Raw genomic sequence first — 13,822 nt, forward strand, 5'->3', positions numbered from 1 at the left:
CCTGGAAGAGGGGCAACCAGGACAGAATGCGGCGCCCGACCGGGACTAGAACCCAGTGTGCCAGCGCCACAAGGCGGAGGATTAGCCTAGTGAGCCTCGGCGCCGGCCAAATGTGTTACATTTGACACGCAGTGAAATCAGGCCAACAATTGTAAATAAACACTTCTAACTCAAAGGAGGGGCTACGGCTGGAAAAATAAATGTAGAAATGTCCAAAAGAACAATTTAGGAAAGTAGGACACAAAAGCCAAAAAGTTAGAATGACTAGAACTTTTATTTTATTTTATTTTATTAAAGCTAGAAATTCTTATTATCAAAAGAAACATTTATGGGATTAAAAAGGCAAGATAACAGTATAAGAGAAGATACTTGAAACTGCAGGAGAGGCAAAACTTTTCTTCTACAGTCTCGAGAATTTTTTCAGCTGGCCAAACAATTAAAGTGCCATAAGACAGATCAACAGAAGGAAAACATAACAATTTATTCAATACAAGTAAACATGACACAGAAGCCTTCAAAATGAGACAAACAAGCAAAGATACAGTGTGAGTTCACACTGATACAATCATGTGTAGTTTAGGGACAGATAAAACCTTTTAAGAAGTACATCATTAGGCCATTATGTAGATATCATTGCTTGTACTTACATAAGCCTATATAGTGCAGTCTACTATATAACCAGGCTACATGGTATAGACTGTTGCTCCTAGGTCACAAATCTACAAAGTACAGCACTGTTCCATACTCTATAGGAAATTGTAACATAATAGTAAATATTTATGTATCTGAACATAAAAGATATCATGAAAATATTATATAAAAGATTTTAAAAGGGTAATAGGCACTTCAAATGAATGTTGTTTAAAGGACTGGAAGTTACTCTGGGTAAGACAGGGAGTGAGAGATGAGTGAATGTGAAGGCCCAGGGCATTGCTATATACTACTGTAGACTACAAACAGTACACAGGTAGGATATACTAAATTTATAAAATATATTTTTTCTTCCCTTAGTAATAAAGTTTGCTTACTGCTGTATACGCTTTTACATTTTTAAAAAATTTTGACACTTTTCGGATAACAACTTAAAACACAACACATTATACAGCTGTAGCTAAGTATTTTTTTCTTTATAACCTTATTCTATGGAATTTTTTCTGCTTTGAAAGTTTTATTTATTTATTTATTTTACTTTTAAAAACTTTTGTTAAAAAACACACAGGGGCCAGCACGGTGGTGCACTAGGTTAATCTTCCACCTGTGGCACCGGCATCCCATATGGGCACCAGGTTCTAGTCCCAGTTGCTCCTCTTCCAGTCCAGCTCTCTGCTGTGGCTCAGGAGGGCAGTGGAGGATGGCCCAAGTGCTTGGGCCCTGCACCCACATGGGAGACCAAGAGGAATCACCTGGCTCCTGGCTTTGGATCGGCATAGCTCTGGCCATTGCGGCCATTTGGGGGGTGAACCATCGGATGGAAGGCCTTTCTCTCTGTCATTCTCTCTCACTGTCTATAATTCTACCTGTCAAATAAATAAATAAAAAAATCAAATGACACAGAGAGGCATTGGAATATACAGGAGAGGCACAGACAAAAAGGCAGGAGCAGCAATAAAGGACCCAGCAACATCAAAAGCCAGTGGGTCCACTGAGATTCACCAAAAGAAAAGGGATTAGTTAGAAACATACGCTGAAGTTCACCTTTTAGCTGCTGTACCAGATATTTTATGTAAGGAACATTATTTGAGATATTAAAGCAGCAACCTCCAGAAATCAAGTCACAGCTTATATGATCTTTCAGTATAAGTAGTTAATGGCAGCTAAATGTAGCCAGAAATTGCTACTTTCGACAGAGAAGGAGGAATTGGCCATAAGAGTCACTTTAACAGTTTTGACCAATACATCAACGAGGCCTCTTTTCCAGAATTGACAAAGGTATACCCGAGTCTCTCTGTGTCATTTGGTGCCGTTTGGTCTGAGATTTTAAAGTTGCGTTCACAGCTTCACCCCTGAGCCAAAAAGGATGGCATTGAATTCCAATGATGGGTAAGACTCTGTCTCCTTGTACCAACATAAGACAGGAGCCTCAGAGAATGTCTGGGGTGTCCAATGACGGGTAAGGACAAGAAGAGACATGCCCAACCTAAGACAGGAACAATGCCTCAAAAAATAAAAAAAGGGGAAATGTGGGCAGCCAAAGGTAGTTGTTCCCTTTGTTTACACTTAAACATGGATGGAGACTTCCTGGCACAGACAATTAGACTAAGGAGATTCCGGGAAGAGGCAGGAAGAACCTTATCTCACTGCTAAACCTCTCACAAGAGATGATATAGATAATCAGTCACACTTGAAACCTGCATTTATCACCTAAGTGTTTTATTGTACCCTTGTAATCAATAATTAAGAACCTTATCCGAACTCTTTGTAACCTTAAGCCTTTTTGATATGTAAATCTTTTGTGCTCCTTCTTGTAAACAACTGGTCATGTTTAAATACTACTGGATTTGTTGAATAAATGAACCTTGATCAGGAAAAATAAATAAATAAATAAATAATCTTAAAAAAATTAACACACAAACTCAGAGATAAGCCTAGGGTTACAAATGGTGTGTATCATCAATATCACTCACTGTCTTCCATTTCCACATGGAAGTTGAAAAAACTGGGGGTACAATAACACTCATGCCTCTGTCATTTTCTATGATAACAATGCCTTCTGAAATACCTCCTGAATGACATGCATGAAGCTCTTTTATAGTTAACTTTATTTTTCTTAACTTTTATTTAATAAATATAAATTTCCAAAGTACAATTTTTGGATTATAGTGGTTTATTCCCCCCATAACCTCCCTCCCACCTGCAAACATCCTATCTCCCGTTCCGTCTCCCATCCCATTCACATCAAGATTCATTTTCAATTATCTTTATATATAGAAGATCAATTTAGTATCTGTTAAGTAAAGATTTCAATAGTTTGCACCCACATAGAAACAAAGTATAAAGTACTGTTTGAGTACTGGTTACACCATTGATTCACATAGTACCATGCATTAAGAACAGAGATCCTACATGGGGAGTAAGTGCACAGTGACTCCTGTTGTTGATTGAACAATTGACACTCTTACTTATGGCATGAGTAATCACTATAGGCTCTTGTCATGAGTTGCCAAGGCTATGGAAGCCTCTTGAGTTCGCCAACTCCGATCTTATTTAGACAAAGCCATAGTCAAAATAGGTCTGATCTGATTTCATCATCATTTAAAAAAAATCATCTATTATTTTTCGCTTTGTGTTTCTGTGTGGGAGCAAACTGTTGAAATACTTACTTAAGGTATACTAAGCTGATCTTCTGTATATTAAGATAATCGAAAATGAATCTTGATGTGAACGGAAGGGGAGAGGGAGTGGGAAAGGGGAGGGTTGTGGGTGGGAGGGACGGTATGGGGGGGGGAAGCCATTGTAACACATGAGTCGTACTTTGGAAATTTATATTCATTAAATAAAAGATTTAAAAAAAAAAAAAAAACAAAGCCATAGTCAAATTGGAAGTTCTCCATTCAGAGAAAGGTACCTCCTTTCTCTGGGATCTCACTCACAGAGACCTTACATGTAGGTTTTTGTGGGGTTTTGTTTGTTTGTTTGTTTGTTTTTGCCACAGTGTCTTGGCTTTCCATGCCTTAAATACTCTCATGGGCTTTTTAGCTGGATCTGAATGCCTTAAGGGCTGATTCTGAGGCCAGAGTGCTGTTTAGGACATCTGCCATTCTATGAGTCTGCTGTGTATCCCGTTTCCCATGTTGGATCTTTCTCTCCTTTTTAATTCTATCAGTTAGTATTAGCAGACACTAGTCTTGTTTATGTGCTCCCTTTGACTCTTAGTCTTATCATTATGATCAATTGTGAACAGAAATTGATCACTTGGACTAGTGAGATGGCATTGGTGCATGCCACCTTGATGGGATATAGTTAACTTTCTTTTAATAAATAATAGTACATTCTAAAATAATGAAATCATACTATAATACATAGACTTGTAACATGGTCATTTACTATCATTCTCAATTATTATATGCTGTGCATAATTGCATATGCCATACTTTTATACAACTAGCTGCATAACAGAACCGGCATCACCACCTAGGAATGAGTAATGCATTCTGATAAAATGTTACAATGGGTAAAATGTCACTGGGCCATAGAAATTTCTCAAAACCTTTATAATCCTATGGCCCACCACAATATATGTGATCCATTGTTGACCACGGAGACATGACTATATTCTGAATTGCACAAGAGTAGCAAATTGTGAACAGTAACTAAATAATGTGAACTGCATAGAGGATGAAAGTTACTTTTGAGATAAGAATTATTCTAATGAGATCTATATAAAATTCTCTCTCAAGGTTCTTTCTGATGCAAGAAAGGCATTATTCACACAAGAATGTCATTTAAGACAAAAATCAGAGTGAGCTTGCACCCAATGTTTTTTAAGACATTTTACCCAAAATATAAACAATGCTATAGTGGTAAATTTTAAATTACTTCACAATACACATAATTAACACACAGATTATATCTAGAATGCATAAAGAATTATCACAGAGGAGATAGAGAAAGATTGCCCACTAGAGGAGACCAATGCCCATCCTTCTCCATGAAAAAACACACTGATACAATGACTAACCCACCATGTTCCAACTGGCGTAGCTCAGAGACAGTGCTGGAGTGTAGTACAAGAGTGACTGTGATGCTTGTGCCACAGTCCAGGCCAGTAGCATGATGTTGTGTTTGCTGTGGCTTTTGAAGTCAAGGTAGTGTGATGCCTGGAGTTTTGTTCTTTCTTCTCACAACTGATTTCAGTACTCAGGATCTTCTTCAGTTCCACATAAATTTTGGGATTTTCCTTTTTATTTTTGTGAAGAATATCATTGGTATTTTGATGAGTATTTTTGGGGAAGTATGGATATTTTAATAATATAAATATTTCCAATTCATGATCATGGGAGGTCTTTTTTTGTATCTTCAATTTCTTTCATCAATGTTTTGGAGTTTAAAGTTAGAAATCTTCCACCTTCTTGGTTAAATCTCTTCCTTGTTATTTCTGTGTTATTGTAAATAACATTGTCTTATTAATTTATTTTTCACCAACTTTTTTTACTGGTTTTAGAAATGCTGTTGATTTTTTATGTTGATTACGTATTCTGCAACTTTATCAAATTTGTCAGTTCTGATAGTTTTTTGGTGGAATCATTAGGTTTTTCTATGTATAATACTATGTCATCTGCAATCAGGGCCAATTTGGCTTCCTCATTTCCAATTTGGATTCCCTTTATTTCTTTCTATTGCTTAATTAGTACAAATTATATTTCCAGTACATTGAAGAGTAGGCATCCTTTTCCCGTTCTGGATATTAGAAGAAATGCTTTCAACTTTTTTCCCTACCCAGTATGATGTTAGTTTTGATTTGTCATTAATATCCCTTATTGTGTTCAGGTGTGTTCTTTCTTTTTTTAAGCCTTATTTGCTTATTTGAAAGGAAGAGTTAGAGAGAGAGAGAGAGAGAGAGTGTCCTCGAGAGTCCTCGAGAGTCCTCTATCCACTGAGAGAGAGAGAGAGAGTGAGTCCTCGAGAGTCCTCTATCCACTGAGTGAGAGAGAGAGAGAGATGGTGGCCTCGAGAGTCCTTGAGAGTCCTCTATCCACTGGTTAACTCCTAAAATGGCCACAATGGCTGGGGATGGGTCCAGGTCAAATCCAGGAATCAAGAGTTTCATCTGAGTCTCCCATATGGGTGCAGGGGACCAAGAACTTGGGCCACATTCTGCTGTTTTCCCAGGCCATTAGCAGGGATGTGGATCCTTGCACCCACATGGGAGATCCAGATGAAGTACCTGGCTCTTGGTTTCAGCCTGGCCCGGCCTTGACCACTGTGGCCATTTGAAGAGTAAACCAGAGGATGGAAGATTCTCTCTTTCTCTCTCTCTCTCTCTCTCTCTCTCTCTCTCGGAAGATTCTATCTTTCTCTCTCTCTCTCTCAGAAGATTCTCTCTTTCTCTCTCTCTCTCTCTCTCTCTCTCTGCAATTCTTTAAAAGAAATAAACCTTTTAAAAAACTCTTAAAGTATCATATCATATTTTTTCTTAAACATATCTAAACAGCTCATTGCTCCAAAACTAAAACGTATTTGTATAACTTAAAAGCTGTCTCTAATCTCATATTTAAAATTCCTATTCTATCTGGTATGATTTTTCTTGCCATAAATGCAAGTGTGCCAACAGAAGAGTAATTTTCTTAATTGTTTCTCTTGAAAGCCCCAAAATGCCTGACAAACTATGGGCTCTATTCTTGTTAAATTCAATCAGTTCAGGACTTTTTACTACAGTTTGGGCTTTCTCAGTCAAGTTGCCATATCTCTCTCACTTCCATAAATTCCAAGTGATCTAGCTGATGCAGTGCCAGGTGCCATGCTGAAGGGCAGATCTTCAGTCATCACCTGAGATGCATGCTGCTCCATGTGGTCTCTATGCGCTATCAACTCTCCATGCCTGTCCTCGCTGAAGTCTGTGTTCCCATTTTGTCTCTTTCTGAACAGATCACTCTGCTACTACCTACTACTGACACAAATTCCAAACACTCTGCCTGCTTTCTCTTTCACTCTTTAATACACACTTCTCAGAGGCACAGAACACATGGGCTGCTATCCCCTCAATGCTCCCAGTCACCATCGAACTCCCCCAGACTCTGGATCTCTCTACTTCAAGACACTGGGAGGTCTCTCTACCCAAGGCCCTAAGCCCTATGGGAGCACAAGAAAGACTGCATGATTGTTACCCTCCAGCTCCAAATGAAAGGGGCACACATAGATGTCTCCATGTTTATTGGAGTTTTATTTACCTTGTCTCAGGACTAACCTTGAGTTGGGGGAGGAGCATGGGTTGAGTTGAGGGGCTCACAAACATTTTATCAGCCTGTCACTCTAGTGCTTCCCTCTCTGGTCATGGCGGGGGAGGGGGGGACACGGAATTTTGCTCTCATCAATGTAATTTTCAATTCTATAGTACAGGATTGAGTTTTAGCTCAATAGAAGAAAAATGTATTTTATGTATGGTGAAATAATAAATACTCAACAACTCTTACAGATATTGCAGTTGAGAGAACAAATTTAAAAGGAGCACAAATGGGGCAAGCATGTGGCATAAGAGGTTAAGCCACTACATGGGACACTTGAATTCCATATAAGAGTGCTGGTTTGAGTCCCAGCCACTCCAATTCAGAACCAGCTTCTTGCTACTATGCCTGGGAGAGCAGGGGATACTGGCCTAGGTACTTGGTTCCCTGCCACCCATATGGGAGACTTGCTGGCTCCTGGTTTCAACCTGGCTCAGCCCCAGCTGTTGCAGACATTTGAGGAGTAAAGCAGTGGATGGACAATCGTACTCTGTCTCCATTATCTTGTTTTGACTGTCACTCTGTCTTTCAAATAAGCAAATCTTTAAACACACACACACACACACACACACACACAAATACATATACTATAAGAAGAAACCATGATATATGTTGAAAAGTTGCATTGTATTCCTCAAAAAGTACAAGTATTACATGTTAATTCAAACTTTAAAATGAAATTTAAAAATAGTAAGATAAAATGAAAACATTGGAAGCTAATCCAAGAAAAAAGGAACTAGAACATTTTTGCTACTGCTAAATCCCTCTGTGTAGGAAAACAACTTTTGCAAACTAAAAAAGCCAGGATCTGTTGACTAAACATAAACATATAAACTTTTAAAAATAAGTATGCTAAGTCTCATGCTTAAAGAGCTTATTTGGAATTTTCCTTACCCTTTAGCTATGACAAGCCTTATACACAGAGTAAACTTGGAGTCTGTAACTACAGTACAAACTGAGGGGAAGAGTCACAAGATCAAATGGAGTTACCTCAAGTGAAAAAGCACAACAGATTGCTTTTCAAAATGTTATTCTGGACACATTTTTTTCCTGGAAAAGGAAAAACTCACAAAATAGGTCAACATACCACTGTTTCAAATAGGAAAGATCTTCAAAAAGTTCATGGAAATGCATATCATGAAAAATCTGAGGGTGCATCTGTGGTTCAGTGGTTAAGCTACCAGATGGGACACCTTCATTCCATGTCAAAGTGCCTGGATTCAAATCTTGGCTTTGCTTCTGATTTGGTGTACTCCTTGGGAAGCAACAGATAATGACTCAGTACTTGGGTCCCTGCTACCCACCCATGAAGGAGATCTGAAATGATGGCCGTTGTGGGCATTTAGAGGGGTTGAACTAGTGGACTGAATAACTTTCTCTTTCTGTGCCTCTTTCTCTCTCTCTGCGTTTTAAAATAAATGAAAATAAACAAAATTTGAAAAAAATTATACTTGAATTACAAAATTTTTTGCACCAGAATAAACATATTTTAATTCCATTTTTCCACAAATTTCTTAAAGTTCCTTCGTATTTTATCTCCGCTATTATGTCTCCCTTTAATCTCTGTCCTGTAAGAGAACATTTCCAGTTCCTTCAAGTGCTCAATTTATGATTTCCAGCTACACCGTGATTTCAGATTTTCTCCTCTGGTTCTGTCCTGAAAACATAGGCATATCAGAATGCCTACGGTACTATATATGTGATCCAATCACCATGGAAAATAATAGAAATATTACTACTTCCTGAGACTTAGAACATATCTCTATCATTGAAGGAAGGCATTTTATGAACTGCTAAAGCAGCAGCCTCACACCGTTGGATCATTAATTAACTGTACTTCTGAAAAACAGTAAGTTTTTTATTCTGTACTCACATTGTGCTTTAACTTTAACACAAAAACATCTACTTAGCATATTAATGAGATACATAAAATGCAGTATCCTATCATTCATTATTTTCCCAGAATCTAATAATCTAACTTATTAGTTTTACTTTGATCTTGATTGGATCCTATTATATTAGCTACTCATACAAAAATGTTTCATTTCCTTTAAATTTTTTATTAATTGACTCCAGCAGAGCCAAAATAAAAGTTGTACTAAGTAAGTCCATGAGATTCCATATCCGGTACTTGATCCACAGATTTCACACACCAGGACACGACCATGGAATTACCATGCAGCTCACTGTTTGCACCTTATTATACACCAGGACATCACAGAGGCCTTCATCACAACTGCCCTTCCATGAGATCATTCATCAGTGTTGTTCTTGATTCCTCCACTCCTCCCACATCCAACCAATCATTAAGTCCTATCAAGTTGATCTTTCTCCAGCTCACTGCCACAGTTCAAAACACTTACACTTAAATATCTGAAATGACATTCTAGCTGTCTATTGCCCACTCTAGTTTTTCCATATTCTAGACTCCTCTCAACATAACAGATCAAAGTTATTTTAACAAAATGTCAATCTATCACATTCAAACCCTTCACTGTCAATTCATTGCTTTGAAATCAAATCCAAACTCCTGAAATAGCTTATTAATCCTTACAGTATCTGGATGCTTCTGATTTCTCTCACCTCATCTCCCATCAACATCTTCCACCTCTGTCATACACAAATCACACATACACACACACACACACACACACACACTCCCACACTTCTACACTGTAGTCAAATTATCTTAGTGTACTTTTCAGTCACCTCAAATTGGAATGCTCCTTCTTGCTTTTTACTAGGTTGATTCATTACCTTTACCTTTCTAAGTATTATATTCCCATTCATCCTTCAGATCATTGATTAGATAAAATATGCTCCGAGTACTTTTCCATGGCCTCTCCCACAGCAGCAAGATTAGGTTTCATTTGTGTGTTCAGATAGTGCCCCGTGGATGCTCCATCTGGTGTTTTCATATGTTTTACTTTCCAGCTTATTTGATTGCCTTCATAATGAGATTGTAAGTATCTTAAAATGTTATTTTAATGCTGATGCCACAGATGTACAGCACATATTTTCTAATCAATGAAGGGAAAAAAGGGAGCCTGAATCAGGATCTTTGATATTCAAAGGTAAGAATAATTTGATATTCTAAGACATTAATTCAGGAAGTTTCTCATCTGGTCCCTGGTCTAATATATGCCCTAAGTCCTGTGTATATTTTGTTGCAAGATTGTGTGAGTTTATTAGGGTTTCTGAGATTCAGGTGAGAAAGTCATATATTTTGAAAAGCCCACTTAGAGAAAGAAGGATTAGGATAATCTAGAAGGATGAATAGGATTTACATAGACAAATGAGGGTCAGAAGAATACTCTAGATATTCTGAACATGTGTACAAAATATTGTGACTGATGTGCTCAGAAAAATATAACTAACATTAAGGTCTTAAAGGGATGTAGATATATCTGGTCAGAGTCCCATTAATAAATGATATAAGAGCTGTCATTATGGTCCTTTTTGTCATAATATAAATATGATTTTTCTGATTATCTTTCCTTATACAAGTTTTTGGAAAAAGGGAGGTAGCATAGGCAAGACAGTAATTCTTCTTGATACTACTATGAGTTTGAGATTCGAAACAAAGACTGTTACCCAAAGAAGCCTTCTCTCACAGCCTAATAACTGGGTTATCCTTTAACATAGAAGCTGGCCTCTGGCAAATTCTTTTTCTTCCAGATGGCTAAACATTCAGGTGTGTGCTATCTTGTCCGCACACTAATCAAAAACCAGAATGCTGTCCAAAACTTTGGAAAATTACTGGTTAAACTCATATTTTTTATTAAAAATTAACACCTGTGAATTTCAGAGAATCAAACATTTTTAATAAGCACTAATATTAGGGCTGCAGTAAAAATTTTAGGGAAGAATTTCTAAAAGCATGATATACAGAAGAAGAAAGCAAAAGAGTTATAAGTTGGAAAGCATTTAGAGCCTAATGGAGGGTTAGGTCTTAGAGAGCCACTGGCTGTTCATTGAAGAGCAAAAAAGAAATTGGCATAATCTTTGGGAGTGGATTCTAGTGAGCAAGAAGAGCAGTCACTTGCTAGTCTTCAATAAACAGAAATGCAAAACCAAGGAAAGGCTTATCGTCCTTCTCAAATAGGTGGCCCCACTACTTCATCAGTCACAAAAGCTGAGTTTTTTTTTTTTTTATGGAGCAACATTTATGCAACTCATATTTTACTTATGTTTTAAAATTAATTAGTAAATGTTTGGAAAGCACTTTGAAGATGAAAAGTTGTGTAAGTCCTAAGTATTATCATTATACCATTATCATAAAACACATAAAAGTCACAGAATCTTGTAAGCTAAATAGGTGGAGAATGACTGTGCTGCCTAGCATTTGGAAGGAAGATGACACATGAACAACCTCCACAGAGAGAGGAGCCATGGACATCTCTGCAGAGCAGGTGGGTCTGAGGGAGTGGGAGGAAAAAGGCTTGCCCTTACTCCTCGGGTGAATGTTCTAAAGGGACCTAATTCACTAAAGTAATTTAATTTGGGTTTTAAGGTTCTTAAAAATGATGCGCTTCCTCAATTTTTCATAAAAATAGGAATGAAAGTAAAAACAAAAATGATTAATATGGATAAATTTTCATTGTTAGGTTCTGTTTTGATTATTAATTTTTGTGAAAAATCTTGCAATCACCTTAGTTCACACCAGAGAAGGATGCAAATAACTGACGGAATCTGAAGATGTCCAGAGGATTTTATTTTTAAAGATAGTTTCACTATGAAAATTGAAAGGATAAGATATTTGCACTCACCTATTTCTAGTGATGTATGTTGACACAGAGACACTGATATTTATGCTCACTTTATGCTATTTTAACTGTGGGAAGTGGTAGAACAAAGCTTGGGTATTAGTTTTTAAAACTGGAACACAGCAATGCCTCACTGGTATACATTCTTAGTGGTATGATAGAACATTTGACTTAAAAACAAAAACAGCAACCAGAGGGGATTGTGTTCCTTCCCATTAGCAATGCCACATGCTTAGAAAGCAATCAGATTGAAAGTGAAAGAAATGTGCTGACTGGTTCCACGGCACACAGCAATGAACAAATATTTCTTACATTTTGATTCATAAGCTAATCAAATTAATACAAAGATAAATGTTCACATCCACAATGTAGTCGTTCCTGACATTCCAACAAAATGCATGCATTAAGACTAACTCAAACTTTAATAAAATTTGCAGATAATTTTTGTTTATATATTTTCCCATCATTTACATTCTAAATGACCAGCAGACCATTGGGAACAGTAAAGTTTCCAAATAAATAGCATAAAAAACATCATTTTACACATTCATATTAATATTTAGTGTAATTAGCTGTAACAGAAAGATGGAAATCTTTTCCATAAAATAAAGTCACTGTTAATTTTTTATTTAATCAATAAAAATATAGCTAAACTGTTTCATCACACCTTCTAAGTAATATATTCTATGTATTCCACATCAAGTTGCTCAGCTCCTCATGTTCCAAAAAACTACATTAGGAACAATGTGCAGACAAGCAGCTTTAATCCTTTCAAGGAATTATTTTTAAGCACATTCACCAGTAAGCCACTGTTTCTGAAATCCCTAAGTAATTACTTATGTCATTACAACCTTATCTATATTATACCTGAATTCCTTCAGAATATACCTGGTGAATAAATAAATGTCATATGACAAATTAAGACATGCTGCCAAAAACAATGCAGGTTTTTCTGTTATGCACTTCAATATCCATCCTTGATCCAGTTTCTGTTGAATGTTAAGTAGTTTATCTTATCACCAAATACTAACATTTTGGAAAAATAGATTTCATGTGTCTGACATTGCTTTTCGGGAATGCTTTAAAATAAAGAATCTGAATGTTGACAAAGTTGAATTTTCCTTTTGAATTTTAGAACACACACACACCACTACTACCACCACCACCCCACCACACATTGGGTCATTACTTCCAAACTAGTAAAGCAGTTTGTGAAAAACATCTGAGTCTTAGAAAATGCAGGAGAGACCAGAAATAGATCATTGGCCTTTAGAACTAATTTTTATTCATTAATTATAACTTCATATTTGTGAATCAAGCTAGACAGGTCATTTAGTGATCTTAGATTTGGACTATAGAATAAGTGAGAATTCTGAGTTAAGAAGCTACCTAATATGAATAATTTTCCTTATACAGATTAAAAACTAAAAGTTCTGATCTTTAGCCATAATGCCAAATGCGCATTTACTTATCACAACCAGAGAAAAATCTCTACCTATAGTTCTAATCTTCTTTAGATTTGAAATGTCCTGAAGAGAAAATATTCTCCTACAGTTTTTCCCTCTTTAAAATTAGGAAACCAGAATGGAAGATTTGCAAAATTCACTTCAGCTGCAAATGGCTATGGGTCTCTCACTCTAGGAAATTTATGTTGGAGGGAGATTTGATGTCAAATAAGGTTCCCTGTTACTCAAATTCTTGTATACAAGAAATGCTTTTATATCCCTTGTAGACAATTCAGAAGGAGAAACAACAAATGAATGATTTTTGTGTGCCCACAGATTGGATTATTGTAACATTGTCAATGTTCCATTTTTTTATCTACAAAAGAAGCAATTTTTAGATGGCTCAAGAAATACATGATTGAGAAGAATAGGAAAATATATACCAAATATTTGCCACATCAAACTTCCTACTCATTTATCACATTTCCATGGGGGCTTGTCCCATGGCAACCATGTTGAGTAAAATACGTCAACATATGCACGCATCTATCAGTATGAAGAAGAATGTCTTACAACAGGTATTCAGCTCTAGGAAATTAACTTTCCAAGGTTTAGCATATCATTTAGTTAATTCTTTTTACAAAAATTTCAAGCACTATTCTAGACTAAA

At 36.6% G+C, this 13,822-nt stretch overlaps 1 protein-coding gene across 1 annotated transcript in view; it reads left to right on the plus strand.

Moving 5' to 3' along the window:
- Nucleotides 1-10,696: 10,696 nt before the first annotated feature.
- LOC100344752 (transmembrane protease serine 11C-like) overlaps nt 10,697-13,822 on the plus strand; it is a 62,037-nt gene continuing 58,911 nt past the window's right edge. The window contains exon 1 of the mRNA XM_089302704.1: nt 10,697-11,353. Within this exon, the coding sequence (XP_089158830.1) occupies nt 11,298-11,353 (56 nt within the window). The 5' untranslated portion in view covers nt 10,697-11,297. The remainder of the gene's footprint in view (nt 11,354-13,822) is intronic.

Source organism: Oryctolagus cuniculus, chromosome 8 (assembly GCF_051225735.1).
Source record: "Oryctolagus cuniculus isolate XC-2025 breed Fujian yellow rabbit chromosome 8, ASM5122573v1, whole genome shotgun sequence".
Taxonomy (NCBI): domain Eukaryota; kingdom Metazoa; phylum Chordata; class Mammalia; order Lagomorpha; family Leporidae; genus Oryctolagus; species Oryctolagus cuniculus.